This window comes from Bos grunniens, chromosome 7, assembly GCF_055505025.1.
Source record: "Bos grunniens cultivar Pamir isolate PY7600 chromosome 7, Bosgru_T2T1.0, whole genome shotgun sequence".
NCBI classification, from domain to species: Eukaryota; Metazoa; Chordata; class Mammalia; order Artiodactyla; family Bovidae; genus Bos; species Bos grunniens.
In genome coordinates, this window is record NC_141171.1 from 60793849 (window position 1) to 60817353 (window position 23505).

A 23505-nucleotide genomic window follows, 5' to 3' on the forward strand; every position below is an offset into this window, starting at 1 on the left:
CAAACAGAAGTGTAAATGGGGCAAAATGTTAACAACTGCTGAAGCTGTGTCAAGAGCATTCTGCTTTGAATAATATCAAGATAAATTACAAAATTAAAATGCTTAAAAGCACCTCATCAACCAAAGGACCATTAACACAGGGTAAAGCCTTGATTCAGCTCATTAAGATGATCTAGCATTAAATAAGCTCTGGCTTGTTAGTTTGAACAATGACTGTATTAATTATTTAGTAGATAAATGGGTAATTCCTTTCATCAATGAAAAGCAAGACACAATGAATCTGACCAACCTAAAATGTGTCTTGAGACAGTTGATTTCTCTAACAGCTCTGATATTGCTCAACATTTCCACTGTGTATCTGCACATCCTCAAAAGTGGCCTAATAGGTCATTTCAGAATAGAAAGCACTGAACAATATACCTTTTGATGACTGACTACAAAATGCATAGCATAGATTCAGGTCATGTTACAACTAATTCATTACTGTCTTAGGCAGTTTCAAAAGATGAGAGGTATACTGAAAGTCAGTAAATATATTCCAGAGAAGAGTGGAAGTTATCTGTTTTTGAGGTGGGAGGGAATCCCTAAAATGTTGTGAGCAACCATAATGTACTTATAGTCTCACTTCAAAGGGACCAGCACATCTCAGATTCATAAAATCATTGGTCACAGTTATCAATGTCTAAAATGTGACAAAGAGAAAATCTGAAAGACTGCTAAGTTTCAGTCTGGCTCAGAAAAAGGCAACTATCTCCCAGACTACCGACAAATTTTTAGGAGCTAAGCTGAAAACGTCTAGGACGCCCCTTTCCAAGGTTCATTCTAGTCAAGTTGCAAGAATGTAATACTGGTATCTCAGCAAATGTTAGAGAAAACTAGCTCAATGGCTTGGCTTCTAAAATCCTTTTGCTTGGTATTTTTATTACAAGGGAATTAAGTTTATAAAGTATAGTTTGCTCAAAACACTGCAAGGACTAGTAGAAATAGGAAAAAATCTCTTAGTATTTGTTGATGGAAAATAATAGCAAAAGCAACCCTCCAAAATTCCACTCGTAGGCCATAGGAGCATGAGCACAGCCATGTGGGAGGAGATAACCAGTCTCTCCCTTCATATATATTCTTTTTTATTTTCTTGTTATACCTTCCCAAAACAGAGACATTCAACAGTAGTTAGAATGGCCATCTCCCAACATTTAAAAAAACTGCACCCCCCAATGGGTGAACAAAGTAAAGAGTAGTAACCTAGAGTTCAGCTGAGTAAGCCACTGCGGAGCCTTAAGTGGTGAGGTCTTCCAATTTCAGAGTGATGTGTCTTCAACTTGTATCATCATTTTAGTGGAAAAACATAATTTAATTTTGGTGAAATGAGATTCATCTCCCGACAGGATTAATAACAGCATTCACTGAATTTCACATTCTTCTTTCGTGAACTGTGAAGAAAATGAATGGTAGCTAGAAGATCAATGAGATTCCAACTCCAGCTGCAGATGGAACGACAATATACCAGGACAAAAACACCTATATTTTGATTTACAAAGCTAACAGCAGTTTTAAATCTGCAACTTAATTACAGACCAACTACACCACAACCTTTTCAAATGGCAAAAATACAAAAAAGTTAAGTGTTACAAAAATATTTCAGAAAAAGTGCATAGTCTAAGTGCATAGTAAATAAAAGCACTGAAAAATATCTTGCTAGAGGGAGTTCAGCTTGGAAAAGTTATTACCAAAGCTAAACATTTTTATTTTACACAAACTATACTCAAAAATAGCTTTATGAGACTGATTTCTGGCTAAAAGTATCAAAGGGTTTATTAGTCAAGAAACAAATACCTTAACCAACACAGGTGGATAGAAAGAAAACAAAGAAGCTGCCTACCCCGAAGTTCATATTCATTAAGATTTCTGCAGTATGATGGTGCTAATATATCCTTTAATGGCAGAATGTGGTAATCACTGAATTAATTATTGCTAATGTAGTTTTCAAATTAAAAAAAAAAAAAAAAAGGAAGGAAACAAACCTGACACAATCTGACCAAACACATGTCAATTTACAATTTCAAGGTTATTTTTTACAAAATACCTACATTTACACAATAGGCGCCTGGCAGCATTTTCAGACAAAAGTTTTTAAATTTATTCTGACATGCTATAAATGAATAAATTACACTAACTTCCCTTGTGGCTCAGCTGGTAAAGAATCCGCCTGCAATTCGGGAGACCTGGGTTCAATCCCTGGGTTGGGAAGATCCCCTGGAGAAGGGAAAGGCTACCCACTCCAGTATTAAGGCCTGCAGAATTCCACGGATTGTGTCCATGGGGTTGCAAAGAGTTGGACACGACTGAGCAACTTTCACGCTACACTAAAGAATTAATCATAGAAAGCTTTTCTTTTTCTTGGGTCAGAAAAAGAGCCACAGTAAGACTGAGAGATAAACTGCAGATAATTTATAGAAATGGGTAGGGGCTGGGGAGGATCACCAATCACAAGAATCTCTCATGGTATGATGCTCTCCAAGATTAGGAGTCAATCTGCCCATCAACCAGGAATTTAAAGAATAGCTTCATTTTATAGATAAACCCTTTAACGCTTTCATTCTTATTCAAAATCAGTCCAGCGGTTAGTCTGAAGCTGCAGAAGTTACAATACCAAGTCCTGGCAGGTGCTGCAGCACGAGGTATTGTGTCTGCAGGTCATTAAAAAAAAGAAGAAAAATGAAAGAATGCCTTTCCGCTTCAGGGAAAAAAAATTTTTTTTAATAAAAAATTTGAGAGTTATGACAGTAAATCTAAAATGATTTCCAAAGGAATATTACGTAACAAATGGCTTGAAGTAGTCTATTAAAAAATTGGGGAGATTTTGATTTCATAGTGAGTCAGCAAGGCATTTTTTTGTTTTTTAAAAAATCTCATTTCCTTACAGAAACAGTTTATAGTTTTTAATGAATTTGTAAACAAAAAAGCTCCCATTTCAAAATAAAAACAAAATCCCAGATCATATAGATGTTTACAGTGATTACATTTATCTAAGCAACATACATACATGTTCAGTTGTAAGATGTTAACTAAATTTCTGTGACAAATATGCGCTTTTTTTTAATACCAAGAACATTATAGAGTTAATGCAGAGTCCTAAGGATAATCTAGTAGTCACTAAGTTTTTCTTAAAGTCTTCACTTTAGATGCTGTTATTTCTAGCACAGGTAAGCAGGCAGAGTCTTTCATATGCTCAAACACTGGAATCTTTGGTTGCTACCGTATCAGCTGGCTTGCAAACAAGAAGCCAACCATTTTAAGAATGTTTTAAGTGAACAACTTGCAAACCCCAGGGATGGATAAACCCTAAGAATGCACAATTGTGAGCAATTACAACCATCACAACTGTGGCTGAAGACTGTTCATGCCGTTCTTCTGAAATGAGATCTCAAAGCAGTATAGTTCAAAATAAAGATTTTAACATAAAATTGGCATATGCACAATTTCTCCACCAATTTGTGTGTGTCAACCATTTAGTGAACTTTTCCACTTGAAAAAATGCAATAGAAAACTGACACCATGTTTCACTATCTCAGTTAATATTCACAATTACAGCGGCTACAACTCAGGACACAGCATCCATCACCAATGCTGCCCAGAGCCAGTTTATACTGAAATTAAGTTCTTTACACCAAGTAAATGGTTGTCCACAACCACTGGCTAGTGTACATATGAACTAAAATTTCTAGATTTGGGGAGAAACAAATGCTGCTCCGATCATCTGCTCTGCTTCTTCTGTTCCTTGATTCATGCTTAGAAACCTATTAAAAAAAAAAAAATCAAAACAGAAAAACAGGTTAAAATTCAAGTAAATTTTCTTAACCATACCCAAAGTAGGGAAATAATTACTTTAGAATGATACTCATGCTATTTTCATCTATTTGAAAATCACCAGGTCAGCCCAACTGTTTAAGAAAACAGCAAACTTCTGTTCGGGATGCCTCTAGGCAGGAGTAGTATACAGTGAATTAAAGCCTTCAATCCAGCATACAATCCTCAAGATGGAGAATTAGTGTTAATTCCAATAAGCCTATTCACTTTACTTCTGTATTTCTAGTACCTAGAATACATTATATGTGTTTGTCAAGTAAAAAAAAAAAAAAAAGATTGCTCTATCAACTAGAAAATATAGTTTTAATCACACTATGAGCAAGAACTTTTCTGTACGTTATTTCTTTTACGAATGAGGGACAATAGGCTTTAATAACAAATGTATTAAAGGCACAATTATCTGAGTTATTTCACTGAACACAAATCTGGTAATAAGTATAAACCATGTACTTATTACCATAGAACCACAGACTTTAAAAATTCTTTATCAGTTATATTAAAAACACTAATTTTTACCACTGATTTGATGTGTAAATGAGTGAGGCCTTCTGGCTTTACTTCAAGCCTCCCCACTCTGTAAATACACCACTCCTGTTTCACAAATTAGACCTTAGGGCTACTACATACAGGTAGGCTTGAATTGGAGGCGGCTTCAGGTATATAATTGCCATGTTCTACCTACAGCTGAAGAGAATCAGAGCAAATATGTCTACCTCTAATGCCTATAAGCTTTATCTGTAGTTAAAAGGAATATACTGTCTCTCAGCATCAGGAATATCCTATCAGCACCTTCTCTCACCTAGAGGCATCAATGTCCTCTTGGTCCAATCCCTCTTCTTAAAGCCAATAAACATATATATCATTCTAGCTTACTCCATTGACTTACTTTTCCTCAGCACAAATTGTTTTGCCAATCATAACCTGCTTTTTTTTTTGGTACTTCAACATTTTTAGGACCATCTCCGACAGGTTTTGTGCGATAAATGAAACAGTTCTGTAATTTTTTCTGCATGTATGTCTTTGTTTTTTCATTTAAGGGCAGAAAGTCATCTTTATTCACCTAAAAACTAGATTGTGACAAGCTCTGAAGACAAAGATGTGACTACTTCTCCATCTCTGCATAATGCCTAACAACAAAATAGGTGTGAAAATAGGCCTTTCCCACCCATCCTAGTACTAAGTTCACAAAGTAAATGCTAAAAATCAAAGATAAAACTTTCTGAAAATGTAGTTTATCGCAACAAATACCACCTTGCTGATGCATATTAAGCAGGATTAGCAGTAAAACCACAAAAAGGCTGTCAGATCAAACCTGAATTTAAACAAATTCTGACCGTAAGTTTTAACTTAGTTTCAATGTTAAAATACAGAATATTTTGAAGCAAATTGAAACTATGGGTTAGCTAAATAGCAATAAGACTTATCCTGATGAATACCTGATGGTTTCAAGTCTTGCAATTATTTTTTTTGAAATTATTGAAAAATACAGTAAAAATGTTTTCACAGCCACTAAGATTGTTGGGTCTTCATTTACCATAGCTTCTTACATGATTATATTACAGATAATTTAATTACCAGTGTCCCCTTAACTTTTCAAAAGTTCACTGTATGCCACTTGATATAGGAAAGACCTACATTAGTACCTATTTTAACTAACCAGAAGAAATTCAAAGGTATTTTGCTTTTCCAAAAAAAAAAGGCAAAATCAAAATAGCGCTCAGTGTTTCTCAGCAGATCTAGACATAGTATGCACCTTGAGTATTAAGAATGGCACCACCAAGTTCTTTCCCTGGGAACTGCTCTCAGCCCTTAAGTTACCACAGCTCTGAACTGTGTCAGCTAGCATCTAAGCATTATCTCAATGTATCAGCAACATGTATCCTAAGGTAACTGTTTTTTCACTTTATGCCACTGTAGCTTTGGAAAAGTTTTAAGAACACCCTACTTTCAGGTAGAGGGCAAACCTGTACTATGCTGAATATCCAAACAGCTTTAAAATAAAAACCACTAACAAACTAAAAAGAAAACATAAGTTACATCATCAGTCAAAATATTAGAAAACTCTTTTGTCTTTAATAAGGGTAAGAATTATATCTGTTCATCTTTTTAATCTTATATTTGAAGAACTTCTGGGTTAATTAATGATTACAATTATTTAGGGACTGGTTAAAGGCTGGCCTAATAATATTCCTGGTAGAAGAGAGGAGTCAAATCCAGATTCAACTCTTCAGACGGGCCAATGGTAGGATGTTCCACCCAGGGATCAATGTTTCTCCGGTGAAATCGTCCTAAAATGTTAGAGATGTCTGTTTAGGAAAAATCTCAATAGGAGCATTCAGCAGGTGTTCAATCTTCAGTCTTCAAGTATTCTTTTCCCCAGTGCGCACTAGTCCTCGGTTTGTCTTGTGGTTGTTTAGGTGGTGTCTCCTGGCTTCTCAAAGTCCAAAACCCATCTTCATCACAACAGTTAAAATAAGGACTGAATCCATTTGTTCCTAAAAAAAAAAAGAGGAGGAGGGAAAAGTTAAAACAAGGCTGGAGAACTAATGTGACAAGTTCAGGAGTTAATAGCTATATTTAAGATTTAACAAATCTGCAAAAGGAGAAAAAAATGCTCATTTGTAATTAACCAGGAGATTCTATCCCTCAGTCTGATATCTGCAAAGTATACATTTGATCCTATTTGTAAATTAACTTCATATTAACCTTTGTTTTTCAATAGAATCACAAACTAGTTTAAAGAGATATTTATCTAATACTAAGGCCAGGAAGTTTATGATGAGCTTTTAAAATTTAGAATTCCTTAATAAGATATTACTTTTAAAAATTAATTGACAAAAAAATTGACTATAATATTTATATTCACTATGAATGCCATTTATATTAATTAACTTTTTCCCTTTTCCTATAACACGCTTGTGCAGTTTTTTTGTTTGTGCACAATCAGAATCAAGCTTGGAGAATTCTGAATCAGACTGACAGTACAAAAGTTAAAAACAAAAACCAAAACTTCAAAGAAAGAAGAGCTACAATAATTCTTCCTTTTCCACAGAAACTAAAAAATGTATTCAGTTGGGAAAGATAAGGGAAACATTTTTATCACTACAAACAAAATAGATGACAACTTAGTATAGAGTTGTCATCATCCTTACACTGCATTTTAAGACTGATGATCTGATTTCTTGTCTTTTCTTTTATGCAATTAATTCTGCTACAGATTTTGAAGGATGTGAATTTTAAAATACCTGTTACAACTGATTCCTTCCCCAATTGGTAGATGGTCTGCATTATACACCACTGAGTCGGCAGCACTGTGCTCTTCTAGGTCTTCTGACTGTTGTTCTAGGTCTTCTGTTGTTTCCAATCTGACAAGTTGAAAAGTTTGATAGGTCCAGCAAGCCTTAGAGATGTGGGCTTTAGATCATGTCAAATCAACTCTTAAGCAATCATCTTCATTTCCTGTTGGGTTATTTGGTTCTCTTTTCTCCAGCTTTATTGTCCGCGGTGAAAAAACACCTGATAAAAATTTCAGCAGCAGCTGAAACAGATGCAGCTCCCTGCCACTCCTTTGGATTGAGAGTATTCAGAGCAAAGCAGTCTCTCCAGATATTTCAAGGTCTTCCCCTGTGATCTGGTTTACGTTGCTGAATGACCAGCCACGTTCCTAGCAGCAATTGGTGAAGCCAGAAAAAGTTAAACTGGACATAAATGTTAAGTGAAGCCCAGTAAATACTGGAAGATAATTCAAGGAAGATCATGGAGATGGAAAAATTATATCTAATCTATTAAATGCCAACAATTTGACATCCATTTACACTATGATACAGTTATGCTTAGTAGCCAGTGGAATAGTAAACAGATGGGTTAAGATGATGAGAGTATTAGAATTCTGAGAGGATCCACCTTTGGCTTCACTACCTTCTGAAATCTTCCCCATCTCTGCCCTATACTAAAGAAACAGTGAACTTAGGTGAATTTTGAATGTCCTAAAAATATTTCTTTCCTTTACTATGTCTTGCTACTGCTGCTGCTAAGTCACTGCAGTCGTGTCCGATTCTGTGCGACCCCACAGACGGCAGCCCACCTGACTCCCCCCGTCCCTGGGATTCTCCAGGCAAGGACACTGGAGTGGGTTGCCATTTACTATGTCTTAAATGTCCTTAAAAGCACCTTCCCTATAATCAATACAGTTGAAGAAAAGGGAGTGGAAATGCATTTGGAACTGTACCAGATGTAAATCTTTTCCTCTTTAATGTGTATAAAAACAGTAATTGTAGTCTTGTGGCACCTGAGCACTTAAAAACAGTAGCGATCACAGTCAGCTTTACAGGAGATGCTTTGTTTCTTAGTCTTTTGATGGCCTTTGCAATGGAGTATTTCAAAAGATCTTTTCTTTACAAAAGTAAATAGAAGTCTACTACACATAGGAAGTCCATCTTAGCTAAGTCAGACTTTCAAGTCTTTGCACATTCCTAGTCAACTACTAAAACAAGTTATAGCTTTTGATGGAAGAAATACTAGATGTGGATTTTTCCAATATTATTATATAAAACATATTAGTAAAAGCTACTATTTGGGGGATTCCCCCTCCCCCAGGAATGCATGTGCCTGCAATACAGAGATTTACCTAAAAACGTACAGTAGGGAATCCTAAGAGAAGAGATGCCTTCAAACACCTTTATTACTTACAAACTCCAGGCTTCACAGGGGATTTCTTACTGGATGACCCAGATAACGGAGTTGTGGGTAGAGATTACTTAAGGGGAATAGATTCTCCATTTCATGCCACCTTCAAACGTGCTATGCTTTCATGGCTTTATATATGGATGGGTTTGTGTAAGATTTGGTTAGTGCACTACATTTTATATACCAAATAAAACAAGTTTAAGAATTTGTTCTTAGTAGTCTGCAGTGGTATGTGGTATGTTTTATGAAACATCCATGTTTGTGTGGTATTTGTATAACCCCAGTGTCTAAGAGTGCTACGAAACTTGTACAAGTTTTTAAGTTGCTTTTATGAAAAATGGCTACCATACAAAATAAGGATCAAACTTCAGTTTAATTACAATTTTTTTTCCAAGGAAACATACTAACTCAGCGGATCCAACTTCTCATCTTTTAGACCTGGATAAGGCAGGACAAAAATTCTGCTTGTTTATTGAGTAAGAGACACAGTAAACTAACAACGAAACTAGCTCAAAATAAGGTTATTCTTTCTGAAGGCTGCTGAATGCCTGAAGTAAGATGTTCTAGGTCAGGTAAGATTTCAATCTAATTTTAGTTCTAGAAACTGCAACTTGTGATCATCCTATTACCCCAGCTAGCTTTAGGCAAAAATTTGTTTCATTTTGTAGAAAAAGCACAAATATACTGTAGGTGTCAGGTCCTCAGTTTAGAGAGTCTCTGTGGTCTTACCTAAATGGCAGAACTACTTCTTAGCAATACTAGCTAGCTACCTACCTCATTAAGAAATTGTTGACACTATGATTAGAAAGGGACAATTAAATCCCAACTATGATGCAGAGGCAGAGCACTGGACAAGCATTAGTGTTTGCCATCTCTAAGAACTCCCACTACATCAAACATTCAACTCCAGATCCTTCCCAAATACAGAAACATGAAAGTGAACGACCTCAACTTCATTCTAATAGATGAGCTGCTGGGATGAGGATGACATCAGTTAACTATACTACTTGAACAGTATCCTCAGATTAGAGCCTGTTTTTATATTACAAAATTTTTAAAATTCAACACTAATAACACGGACCAAAAAGATCAAGTTCAGACTAGAGCAGTCATTCAGAAATTACATAATTAGAAACAACAACAACAAAACAACCCCAAACAAACCTTACCCACCCACTACACTTTTAGGAAGTAGGCAGGTATCAGGAGTTAAGGCCCAGAAAGGGGAAAAGAAAAACAGACAAAAAACACAGGAATTGAACTGTGTGGCAACAGTGATAAGAAATGGTACTGTGTCCTAACAGTTCTACTCCTTAGAGATACTAAGAATGCCAGAGAGAGAAGGGAACTAGACTAGCAGCCAAGTGGCATTCGCCCCAGTTTTCCTTTTTTTCCAATTTGCAAGGAGTTAACTGCAGAATTCAGTTCTACAGTAGACCCCCTTTAGATCTTGAATATTTGTACAATTTAAAAAACTGAAGCCCTAAGGAAAAAAATCATTTTAAGAACACATGTTGGTAAATAGCAACTAAAAACAAAAGAGATTTATTTTTGTGATGAGAAAGGATGTGTCGAGCTTTTCAGTTATTTGAGCATTTAAGAGAGTAAATGAGGTGCTCTGCAACTGAGAAGACAGACACTCCGGGGGCAATGCCAGACTCTACCCTTGAAATTAGATCATGTTCTCAATGTTCCATTTTAAATGCTAAAGCATTAACATGCAGAAAATTCTTAACACTGTTAGTTGAACAGTCAAAATACCATGGCTAACCAGATTCATTATTAAAAATCAACAAGTGTTAGGTCTAGGATTTTGGATTGATTGATTATACCATATTCCCAACACCGAATGTTTATTTTGGAAAGGGTTAATGAATGAGTAAAAAAGATGCAATTGTTAAAAAATGACCCAAAATCCCAAGAGAAATGATATAATATACACACATATATGTATATACAAATACATATACATATATATATGAACAAGGACATTTGGGTTTAAAGTTAGTAGTCAAATTTTCCAAGGACGTCTTTTTTTAACAACAAAGAGCCAAATTTTTATGTATTTTAAAACCACCTCCTCGATCTAACACTGTTAGAAATGGATGAATTACCCAATTTTGTGTTTAATTTTTTTCCCTGTAACGTCACTTGGTTCTTGGCTACTAACCTTTCATGTTACTCTTGGTTTTGTCAGTTTGCTTGCCTGTGGGGGTTTGGGCCTGCTGACCCTGCCCACTTGAAGAGGCTGCCTGCTGTGCTGCTTTCTGCTTTAACATTGTCCAATCAAATGTGTAGTCATATTGGTGATTCAGGGTCCTAGAAAATATAAAATTATATGTTAATCCATTAACAACAAGGTCCAATTTAAATGCTCTACTGAACTTTCAAAATAGTGAGAGCATTTTTTTTCTCTTTTGTGGTAGCTCCTATAAGATTTCTTTCCCTATAGTTGACTTCCTTTTTGGTTAATTAATTCTACTTTTTACGCATTATGATTGGAGGGAAATGTCACCACTTTGGTCTGCTGTATTCAAGAATAATTAAATCCTCTCCCTTTTCAAAAAGAAGCTGCCTTTGAACTTTTTTGAAAGGAGCAGGAGAGTGGGAATGAAGGGCAGCATGAGGGAACTCCCCAATGGTCCAGTGGTTAGGGTTCCGTGCTTCCACTGCCAAGGGCGGTTCCACCCCTGGTTGGGAACTAAGATCCCAGAAGCTGCTCTGTGCGGCCAAAAAAACAGGAGGAGGGCAGCATGAACAACAAAAATACTGAGTCAAGCTATCAGTTATCTGGGGGAATATTTATAACAAGATGGTACCCCCTGAAGACAAATCAGAGTAGACATGGAACTGTTAAAGTTTGAGAGAGAGATGTCTATGCTGACTTTGTCTATGCAAGACTTTTGTAGGATTACAGCATTATCCCTAATTCTTCTCTTCCAACTAAGATTTTTGAGTCACATGTACTTTATTTTTCCCTTTTGTTCAAGACCAATTATGGGTTGTTTACCTAGGGACCCGAGAGTTTGGGCCTACCTCTACAGTATCATAAACTTTGTCTGATATTTTAATTGTTATTCATTTTGGCATTAAACAGGATTCTCTACCAAGTTGGAGAGTCCCCAGTTCCAACAACAGTTACTTGTATCTAATACTTACATTCTACTTTGAGCATGATTCAATGGTTTCTCCATCCGAAACTACAACACTTCAAGGACATTTGGAAATAGAAAAACGTCAAACTCAGTTCCTTAACATTTCATTAATATTGGTTAAATCCACTTTTATCTGCTACTTGTCAGAACAGGTACATTGGGTGGATTGAACTAATTTCCCTCACCGGAGTTTATAGTCTTAAAACTGACCTGAAAAGAATGCGGAATAGCTGCCTCAGGTACATGTAATCCGGGGCTTCCTCAAAGCGCAGCCCACGACAATAGTTTAAGTACATGGCAAATTCTGCAGGAAATCCCTGTAAGTTCAAGAGTTAAAACATAAAATTAAAAACAATTATATGACTTGTTATCCACATGAATTTAACAGAATTTCATCATCCAGACCACCTTATTATGTGTAGTATCTTTTAGTACTGGTAAAGGAAATGTTTATCCTTTTCTTACAGTATCAGGGTCTTAAATAATTTAGATATCACACTTCTTAACCTATTAGTTTATCAATATCCAGTAACTGGATGGCAACAAAGAATAACTAAAATGAGGCCTGTAATGTTCTCTTTGCCAGAACAGGACAATGAATGGGTACTCTTTCTCCATTCTGAAATTACTTTTAAAAATAGTAGTATAGACCTATATTAAGAGAGAAGTAAAACCACCAAGAGTGCAATCAATCATACAGAGCAATCAAAATTATGATACAGATCAATCCAATGCTTCATCCTATGAATAAACTGGGTTTATATATTTTTTCCTGTAACTGTTATCACATTGCACATATACATATTCTCTTTTCCATCAAAAGAAATCCATTAAAACATTCTTCTATATTATTTCCAACCTCCCCATGAACTATTTAGAAGTTCATGGCTGGATATTATTTGACCTACTGAACATACCCTAATTAACCTGTTCCCTATAATTGGACATTTGGAGGATTCCAGTTTTTCTCTATTATACTAATAAGTACATCTATGGATATAAATTTTTTCCATGTTCGGTTTCTCAGCAAAGATTCTCAAAGATGTATATAAACATTTTTTAAGGCTATAGATATTAGTCACCAAAAGGATTTTGCCATTAGGAATGTAGAAATGCAAACTATTAAAACAAAAACTCCCAAGTCTCTTCCCCTTGAGTAAATGTGAATATGAAGGGTGATGAGTTACAGAGGCAGTCTCTTCCCACAACCTTATGGTTTTGAGAAATTTCTCATATACAGAAGGTAGGATAGAATGTGTATACCTATAACATTTAGTTTTATTGATTATACCGATAGAAACAAATTTAATTTTTACAAAGTACTTTTATGTTATTTCATTTTTTGGTGGACAGTTTTTAAAAATCTTGTAACAGGGCTTTTCACTTTTTAACATACATTCACAGTCTGTATTAATAGTGTTCCACATTTATCATATGAACTTGCTTTTACAAAAGAAAACTACCAACGTAAGTGTTACCTGGTAAGTTATTTGGGTGAAATATAACATAATGACTATTTTACTCATTAGCCTAAAATTTATTTCATAATTTAAAACAAAGACTCTCAGAAAGGGTCTTATTTTCTCAACCCATCCCCTCCATTCCTGCAGATATGCAGAAAAGGTGAAAGCCAATTTGTAGGTGGGGAGAGACATAAAGACATCACCATTTTATACCCTTCCACAAAATACTATTTCAACTCATGCTGATTTCTCCCTTCTACCAGACAAATATATAATTATACATTGTTTCCTAATTATTTTAGGTATGCAACTGTCACAAAGATGACCATGTGGTCTTCTTTCTATGGAAGAGACATCATGATACAAGTATCTTTCTATTCTCAACTAACATGCTTCTGTCTATAATGTTTGAGATTTCAGAGAAATGAGCCTGATTAAAACTACCATCTATATACTACTGGACATGTCTTATTTTTGGATTGTTCTAACCTGCTTGCCTTTGTTTCTATAACGCCTCAATATGCCAACTGTGGATATTCTTTCTTCTCTGGCACCAGCTTAGGAATAAGAAGAATATTTCTTAATTGAATTTTCTCACAGATCGGTGAGGTTCTATTAGGTAAGTTTACCTGCTCTCTTATTTTTCCTCTAATTTAAAACGGATCATAGCATGTAAACCAGAAACAATTATTTAAAATGACTCATATGTTCAAGTCATTCTTAAAGATACCAAGAATCAACCAAAAGTAAAGTTAAAACAGTAACAGCTACTCAATAGGAAGTTTAAGTTCTGAGGCTGGGAAATAAACTGTTCCTTTTTGGTTTTGGATCATTTATATTTTTAAACAAATCATCAGTGTACACTTACCTTACATAAAACTTCAACGGGTGTGGACATCTTCTTTTCGCTAATTTTTTCATATTTTTGCTTTTTTGTTGCAGCCTGTGGAGAATAAGAATCAAACCACACAGACATACTCAATATTATGAAAGATTCTTTTAGCATAACATATTACACATAAAAGTAAACTTGAGATTCAAGAGGAATCATAACCTAGGGAAAAGAGGAATGAAAGCATAATACATTTAAAACTTTCCCCCTAAGCTGTTAACTTTTCATATGACTTTCTGCTTCAAGAATGTTTTTAGCTAATAGCAAAGAGTGAGTCTAACAGGAACATCAAAATGTATGATTTAAGTAAAAATAGTGAAGTCGCTCAGCTGTATCTGACTCTTTGCAACCCCGTGGACTGTAGCCTACCAGGCTCCTCCGTCCCTGGGATTTTCCAGGCAACAGTACTGGGAGTGAGTGGATTGCCATTTCCTTCTCCAGGGGATCTTCCCAACCCAGGGATCGAACCCAGGTCTCCTGCATTGTAGACAGACGCTTTACTGTCTGAGCCACCAGGATAGGGGTTAAGTAAAAATAGGTGGAGTCAAATTTTAAATTAGATTTCTTAACCCATATTCAGCAAGGGCAAAGGTATAAGCAGATCAATACCAAATAAATATGCCCATCATTTAGTTAACATTCACAACTGTTGTTACTTTTCCAGTGTAAAAATATTCACATTGAATAAAGCTACCCATACAACACCAAACAATGTGTCAAGTTTACAGGTACTCAATAAATATACAGACTATTTACCTTGAAAGAACCAATAAAGTACCTAAATAGTCATTAAATTCTTGAACACAGTAATTTATCATTAATTTACGAATACAAAAGTAATGGCAAAACTCCTAATTAATGGAAACAAGTAAAATGTTAGGACAATTAAATAATATAGAATTACTGGATAAACTAGTTCTACTGTACATAAAAGTAGACATTTTCAACATAATGGCAACACACTAAAATAAAAAGCAGGCAATTTGAATCTGGTTTACCTTTAGTCCTTGCCATGGCAGGCTGGTTCTATTAAAATACATCAAAACATATCCTAATGATTCCATGTCATCTCGGCGACTAGAAAAGAAAATGTAAATTTATAAGCTGAAGTTATTATGAAGAACATGTGAAAGAAAGCCAGGTATACAAGGAGAAATATTCCCAAGCAAGGAAAGAGAATAATTTGGTATCATAAGCAAGTAATTTTTAAAAGTTCCTAATGGGTTACTTCTAAACAAAATTTTCTCATAGAATCCAAAATTATAAAATCCAACATGATCCTGCAACTTAACTTTTACAGAGAAAAAAGAATTTAGCTAAATAACTTTCTTCTCATGAAGTCCCCTAACCTGGAAGTGTATAATTTGTCATTTCTATGCTTATTTTAAAGGGCAAAAAGAAAAAGCATTGACAAAAGATGAAAGCAGAAGAAAAACTAGAATTCAAGTCAAAAAACAGAAAGAGCACAGAAATTATGACCATGTTTAAACCAAATCCTTTAGGTAGGGGTGGAAGAGGAGAACAGAGGGTGGTCCACCAATGAAATTTTGATTCATTAGTTATTATATAATATTTTCCATATAAAAATAACCAATACATTCTTTCCCCAAACTCAGCTTGCATCACTAATATATAAAAAGCACAAGATCACCATTAAGGAAAAAAGTATTGTTTTTAGCTGCAAAAATAAAGCTGTCTTTACACTTCTAACTTCCAAGGTGCAATATTTCCTGCCCAAGACACAAGTTACAACAAAGAAAACAAAAAGGCCTCATTTAATTGGCTTCTCTGCACTGTCTAAAGAAGCAGGTTAAAGGATTAATAAGTGTCTTTCAAATCTTCAGCCAAGAGACATCTTTAGATATTGTAAGAAACTAATTAAAATATTTCAAAAACCCATCAATGGCTTTTGCTATAGATTTGATAAATGCATTCATTACAAACTCACCTTTGTTCAATACCAAGATGTGCATTGATGCTAGCATACCGAGCAGTGCCAGTGAGATTTTTATCTTCTCTGTATGGTATGTGTTGCCTTGTCCTGTTGTCTCTGTACTTTTTGGCCAAACCAAAATCAATAAGGAATAACTTTAAAAGAAAATAAAGAGACATTAGATTCCCAAGCTTACTCAGTCAAACTGCTTATTTATTAAATGGCATTTATTCTATTTTTTTCAACTATATCAAAATAAAGCATTGTAAGCAGAACAGATAATGAACAAACTTAACATTCCAATATGCTTTTACTATACCTCATCAATAAATCAGGTTTTAAAAAAATACAGTTACATCAAGCAGTTGATCCCTGTCAGCTGAACAATTTCACAGGCATAGCTCATTATACATTCAGAAGCCTGTCTCTGGAACCTCCAATGTAGTGGAGAAATGTACACGTGCTCAATAGCAGAGTTGCTGACAAGTGTGCTGTGTGCCATAATGAAGCCTGACATCCTGTTACTAGTGGTAAACAAGCAGGGGGGTAAAAAATAAAAAAAAAACTAGACATAAGCCACCTGGAACTCTTCCATTCTACAAAGGCCACTCTTTAGTATGCCAACAGAATGCCCATTATCTGAAATAAGACAACTCTGAAAGTTTGATATTGACAACAAAACCAGAATTTTTATTTATAATAAATGAGTACTTTAAAACAAACATACATTTCATTTTATTCCCAAATGACATTTACACATGTGATCAGCTTAAGCTTCTGGAAAATATAACAAGTTGATCTATTACTTAAGTCAAGGTGGCTTACAGTTAGCAGCTTAAATGAGCTAACTAAAAACCAAAGTATTAATAGTATTTCAAAACAAAATAACATTTAGTGCTGTTCTGTTTATATGATACACAGGGAATAAGATGCTCATTTATAATGTAGCTAATTTTTAGAAATAATTCAGGTTTATTCTCCATGATTAAAACTTTTATAAGAAGAACAAAAAAAAGCAGAAGTATTTTTAGGGGAAAAAACCCAAAATATGTTCATATTTACCTACCTTCTAAAGCAAAATAATCTTAACTAAAAACTTTATTCAGCCTTTACCATAAAATCACTTATTTAAAGTTATGCCTACAAAATTTATTAAGCAAAGCAGATCTATGTGCTCTTATACTATGTGGCCCTACACTATTCTTTTCTAGTTATACCTCAATTTGGTACTTTTTCTTCCTATTAGGCTGATACTGGGCCCCTTCTGCTACAGTTTACAGTGTTGGATGTACTGGGAAACATGATCACCTAGTCCGTTAGGGTCTGCCTCAAAATATAAATACAGCAAGTTACTGATTTAAGTGGAAAAGATACCACCAAGTGCTTCTTTTAGAAAGATGAAAATACTTATTGCAGGCAGGCACTACAATCTAGCCTCAGTTAAGACACTGGGTAGTGAGATTTGTGCTTCTGTAACCATGTTAACATTGAAATACTTATTTTCATCTAGTCTATTACAAAGAATAAAGATTAAATTATTAAATACAGATTTAATAATGAAAGTTCTTTAGTATGATTAAATGACTGAACAACTGAGTTACTATAAAATAGGAACAGAGAAATTAATGCTATAAATCGCTAAGAGAAATAAGAGACTTAAAAGTATGAGCTTTAAGTTTCTTTTGATATGAAAACTGGCTCAGTACTCAAATATTAAAATGAGCAATATATACGTCTGGTAAGCAAAACAGAATCCATGACTAAGTTCTACAGATTCACACTGAAAAGAAAACAAAGGAAAAACAAACACAAAAGGACACCCACTTTCACAGCATTTAAAAACTATCTCTAAGAATTATGTGAGTTATGAAAAAAAGTGATTGGGACAGATTTTCTTCTAAGGACTATCTTCTGAGATTGCTTTCTTTAGTACTCCAAAATAGAGAAGAAAACAATAGCCAACTCTGAGAGGGTTAAGTCTGACAGTTACATTCATGTCTAGATTCAACAGCTTCATGTGCAACTCAATAACCACTTTCTTAACAACTAGAAGACTCTGAGAGTTCTTTCCTTCCACAACTCTAAAGGACAAAATCTAATTTATCAAGGAAACAAAAATGAAACACTATCTTCCTAAGTATCTGAGTCTCAGTATCAAAGTAAAAAATTACAAAGCAAATGAATTTAAAATTTTCTCCTCCTATAAAAACTGAAAATAAGTCAGGGAAAGTAATGTCACTGATAAACAGGTATTCCATTTGAAGAGCAAAACAACTGAAAACTACTTAAAATTTTAAGTTTAAATCTCTTTATAGTTCATTATCTAATGGTACCTATTCATGCATGCTTCTTTAGTAGCTCTCCATGCATCGAATTTAAAATGAATAAAAACATACATAAATGGGAACTGTTTACATGAAACCATGTGATACCAAGGATATAACCAAAATAGCCGCAGATATGTAAAACCAAACAAGGAAAAGTCAATATCCAATGTCATAAAGTAATGTATTTTTATAGGTCTGCATATACAAAGGAGACGACATCTAAACTCTTTGGTGGGCAAGCTGCCTTTCTGTGGATTTTTAAACTACATGTTCAAAAATTTGTGCCTGTTTTAAAGAAAGCAGCATATTCTTCAAAGGCATGTGGAAATGAGTTAATGTTGGGTATAATGGGATAACTCATTCAGCAGAGGTGTATTTTCTTCAGAAATACTAATGCCAATTTCAGGTATTGGTATTTCAACCATTTTTCTCTTCACCAGCAGTCATATTTCCTTGCCCTTTCAAGAATTCACAGGAATACTTTTCCTTACAACCCAGAAAACCTATAAGTAATTATGCTGTAAAGTATGAGTAAAATGTGTGAATGTATATGGATAAGAAAAAATAGGGCAGTAAAGTTGCCTTACAATGTACCTAATTACCCCCCATTCTCTCTCTGCCCAGTCAAGATCTAGTTACCACAGTTGGTTATTTCTTTGTCTGTGAATAATAATAAAATCTAATTTCTAAAACCTTTTTAACAGCAGGAGAACATAGTTCCTGATATAAAGCTGGGCAGTTTGGAGAAGGATTAAATGATAGCCCAGATGATACATGTGGTTTAATAAAGAAATTACAAAGTATGCTCACATATCAAATGCAAATTTTTTCCTTTTTTGATACTTATGTCAACACTTACTTCTCAGTGTATACTACTGATAAAGATTCATTCATTCAGGAGCTTCAAAAATTAAGTACCTAGGTGGTGCTGATTTTTTTTTAATTTATTTTCCCTTGTTTATCTGAAAATTCATACAGTAAATAAAGCCAGCTTCTCAATAGTAAATGAAGACTAAGTGAAAAATTTAATTACATTAAAAAAAAAATTTAGAAATATTGAGTGTTTTATCTAGCCTGCCAAACATAAATCATTAGGTTATACATTTGTTTATCTTATTTATGTGTTATTAATGGTAATTGATATCAATTATGTTATCATTAGAATGCAGTGCATTCTAGTTCCAGAGCATATAATATTCTTTAAGCATTTTATGCTACTTGGTTGAAGATGAGAGAATTCTCATACTGAAGCAATCAATTCTAAAAAAAACTAGATCTGAAATCTGATCTACACAACTCCTAAAGTTCATTAGGGAATGGCAGAATATCATCATTCAGCAGTGATGCAACTCCAAATTATTTTTTAAAAATTGAACAGTCTATCTTAAATCTAGCATTAGCTAAATAGTATCAATTTTAGACCAACATATCTTCTCTCGTGGATGTTAGAAATCTAAACATAATCCTGTTTTCATTTAGGTTTTCTCTAAGTTTTACAAGCTTTAAGCAAAAGCCATAAAGAAATATCTTAGTAATGTTATATGTTTGCCAAGTATGTCTGAATAATGCCAACGTTAAGAGGTGCTTGAGCAAGATCTATATTCTCCAGAATTAAAACAAACAAAAATAATCAAACAATAAGAAAGAAAAGCACATGAATTTGGGATTGAGGTTGGAATAGGAGACAGTTTCAGACCTGGTTTAATCCTGAGAAAGATGGGTCCTGAGAAGTACTAACAGTCATGCTTCTTTTCCTCTTCCCCACTGGAGATTCTAAACACTAAACAGACAATAGAGGGTGGCAGTGCATCAAACAGTATTGCTTACATTGCAACAATGGCCGGCGCAGACAGGCAACACCGAGGCATTAGAGAAAGAACAGGGTAGCCAAATGCCATCCTTCTTCCACCAAGCACTGTAGGTTCTCACTTTTCCAAATAAGAATCACATGCTTAACAACATTTGAATTCTGGCAAGTACTCAGGTTTTTAATGCCACTATATTGTGTCACTGCCTGAAACAGGGATAGCAATGGTGACATTTGGCTCTTTAATTTTTTAATACAAAACAGGGAATTTGGATCTGCAATCTTTGGCACCACAATCTGCCCTTCCCCTAAAAAAAGATTGCACAGGGGGAAAAAAATCTTCAGTAAGGAAGAGGTAGAAGGCATTTAGTCACCTTAAAATTTATTTTCATAAGCATGCAGGGCTGATTACTGGAAGAGTTGAGCAAATTCACTACGGTTGGAGTGACTACTCCTAAATATCAAATTCAGAACAATTTTCCAAATAAGAAATTTGATTTTAAAAATCAACCTCAAATGCCCCCCCACCCCCAACTCTACCCACAAATAGAAAACTACTACAACGAGCTGACCAAAGAATCCAGTATCATACAACTGGCGTATTTCAAACTACAATACAGAAAACACTAAAAACCAACTACATAAACAAACACTAACCTAAAATGTTTAAGAACAACGTTCAGAATCTTAGGTAAAACACTGCACTTCTAACCCTAGGGTCTCTCTGAATCTGTGTAACAGCAAAGCAATTTCACAATCTTTTTAGTATCTCTAAAAGAGGACACAAGATTCTAAAAAGGTTTACATATCACTGGGCAATCTGGACTTCCTAACACAACTAAGTGATTAATAAGCTGTTTGGGGCAGGGTGGGGAAGCAAAGACATCATCTGGACTATCATTAAGTTTAAGACAAACCATGTACTGCAACATCAACATGCAGAACATGGATTACATGAGGATAGAAGGCCTTTAGCAGGAAGAAAATGGGAAGAAAAGGCTGGGAAATGGTCAAAAGATTAGGGTCATTCTGACAAAACTGCCTGCCAAAATTAAGACTAGTAATAGTTCAATTAAATTACCAGGTTTTAAAATAACAAGAACCTGGATGCTTCAAAGAGAGAAGCCACATAATATTTAAAAAAAGAAAAAAGATGTGATTTGGGAATGGCAAGAAAGGTTACATGTAGACTTAAACACCTTCTATCATTTAAAGCTCAGCTTTCAAGAAAAATAAAATTTAACTCCTAAAACCTGGTCAGACCAACATTAATGTCTCACGCATTAACAAATAATACCACTTCTAATGGTAATGGCTCCAAGTTGGCATTCATACAGGCAAACAAAGGTAAACATTTATAGCTAGACCTAAAAACATCAAACATTCCCTAATGACTAAATAAAATAAATAGGAATGTTCCTTCCAAAAACAGAACAAAACAAAAAACACAAAAAACCCCCAAGTTGTCCTGAAGTTGAGAATTTCTATCAGATCGTCAGATCATAACATGCTTAGTGCATTGCCAATGCTGCCTGTCTGCCCGACCTCAACAATTGAAAATAAAAGCAATTCACTCAGTAAAACTAATCATTGCAGAAAATTGTCAACACAATTAGTTTCTAACTGCAATCATGCGTCACTGGCTAAAACCCAATCACCCCGTAAGTTCAACCATTCTGTGGCCCCCAATAAACACTAATTTCATTGTATGAAAGTTCATTTCACTTGTCTACACTTTCCTTTGAACAGGAGAGAAGAGGGGTGGAGACCCCACTCAACTTGGCACCCAAATAAACTGTCAAACTACTTTTGAAACAGGTCCAAAAGTTATCCTTTTGAATACACAAATCCAAGGACTGAAGAATTCTCATTATCAACCTTGCTCAGTCAGCAAATGTTAACGCCATGGTGACAGATGGGTGGGACAGTGGTTCCCACACTGGCACAAGCACATATATTGCAAAAACCCACACTTCAGAAAGAAAGGTTAAAATCTGATTTTTAGCATTCAGGAAGAAAAGTATATGGGTATATGGGTTTTTTTGTTTGTTTGTTTGCTATTCGAATGAATGAAAAATAGATACAATAATATAGATGATTACATTTCATTATAAAGCCCTTGGAATTTCATATTTCCATATAAATAACTTAACTTTGGTTGGGTTAAGTTGGAGATAATTTAAGTTACTAAGTTAATGGATTAGCCTTCAAGTACAATCTTTTAAAACAATTATCAATAGCAAATTCAACTTACTATGACTTTTTAAAAGACTTAAAAAGTTCACCAAAGTTTATCAAAGCAATTCTTGGAAGTTTTATTCTTTGTCCTTTCATGCAAAGAACATGTGACTAACCTTATTACAGTGACGCCCAATACCCATTAGGAAGTTATCTGGTTTAATGTCTCTGTGTATAAAATTCTTTGTATGCACATATTCGATTCTACTGATCATCTGGAAAAAAGGGGAGGAGAGAAAATCAAGTTAAGTGATTTGCACTAAGAAACAAAAGAAAGCAACATACTGTGTCTCAATTATTTCAATATGTCAATCATTTTTCAACATCACAAGTATACTTTATTAACTTTATTTAGAGTTCAAAAAGACAATGCTAGACAAAATTAAAAAGGACAACCAGCTCTGCATTTACCTCCAGACTAATGGATATACAAGCATAAACCAGCAGTTTCCTTTGAGCTTATTCTTTCAATATGAATGATTATAAACATGACAGAACCTGATAGAAAGAACTGGTTTTTTTAATTACAGAAGTAATAAATTTAGAACTGTTTCAGTTGTTCAAAATTATATAAAGTAAACGTCAATACTATGCCCCTTGAGGTACCTGGTATTACTCAGATCTATTTTTATTCTCTTCTATATGTACACACACAAACTTACATGTGCTTCAGAGTACAGGGATGTTGACCAATTGACAGATACAGTTATACACTGTTATTGCTTTAAACTACAATAGAAATAGTCTACTCATTTTATTTTTGTTCACTTGTTTTTAACTAATTCTATCCCAAACATTTCTAGAAGTTGGTACCATACAATGTAAGCATGTAACTTTTATGCAAATGGGGACATATACATGCTGGGTTTCCTTTCTGGCATGCTTTTCCGACTCTCCCATGATTTTTCTCCATATATGTATGATCATATCCTAAAACTAACAAACATGGCATTATAACAAGCTTTTCTTAATTTCCCAGAAATTCTGCCAAGTCAAGTGGTATGGTCTTACCATTCTTTTTAATGGAGATAAATATTCTATGGCATAGATGGAAGTACTCCCCAATTATCCCAACTCACAGTATTAATGCTCATTATTTCCAATATTCTCTCACCATAAACAATAACACTAATATAC

The 23505-nt window shown here is 34.6% G+C and overlaps 1 protein-coding gene across 12 annotated transcripts in view; it reads right to left on the reverse strand.

The window, feature by feature from the left end:
* Window positions 1-1107: 1107 nt before the first annotated feature.
* The window catches only part of CSNK1A1 (casein kinase 1 alpha 1), a 49458-nt gene continuing 27060 nt past the window's right edge, over window positions 1108-23505 (reverse strand). The window contains exons 4-12 of one of the 12 annotated variants that reach the window (XR_015167728.1): window positions 22485-22583; window positions 20020-20103; window positions 16012-16151; window positions 15062-15140; window positions 14040-14114; window positions 11919-12025; window positions 10724-10872; window positions 7113-7232; window positions 1108-6362 (exon numbers count right to left, since the gene is read on the reverse strand). Coding sequence is in view for 8 of the 12 variants with exons in the window: in XM_086412395.1 (XP_086268521.1) it covers window positions 8957-8991; window positions 10724-10872; window positions 11919-12025; window positions 14040-14114; window positions 15062-15140; window positions 16012-16151; window positions 20020-20103; window positions 22485-22583 (768 nt within the window). In the remaining 4 variants the exon portion in view is untranslated. Of the gene's footprint in view, window positions 6363-7111; window positions 7532-8907; window positions 8992-10723; window positions 10873-11918; window positions 12026-14039; window positions 14115-15061; window positions 15141-16011; window positions 16152-20019; window positions 20104-22484; window positions 22584-23505 lie in introns of those variants that run through there. The other 11 variants (XR_015167727.1, XR_015167730.1, XM_086412400.1 and 8 more) reach the window with 11 other exon arrangements.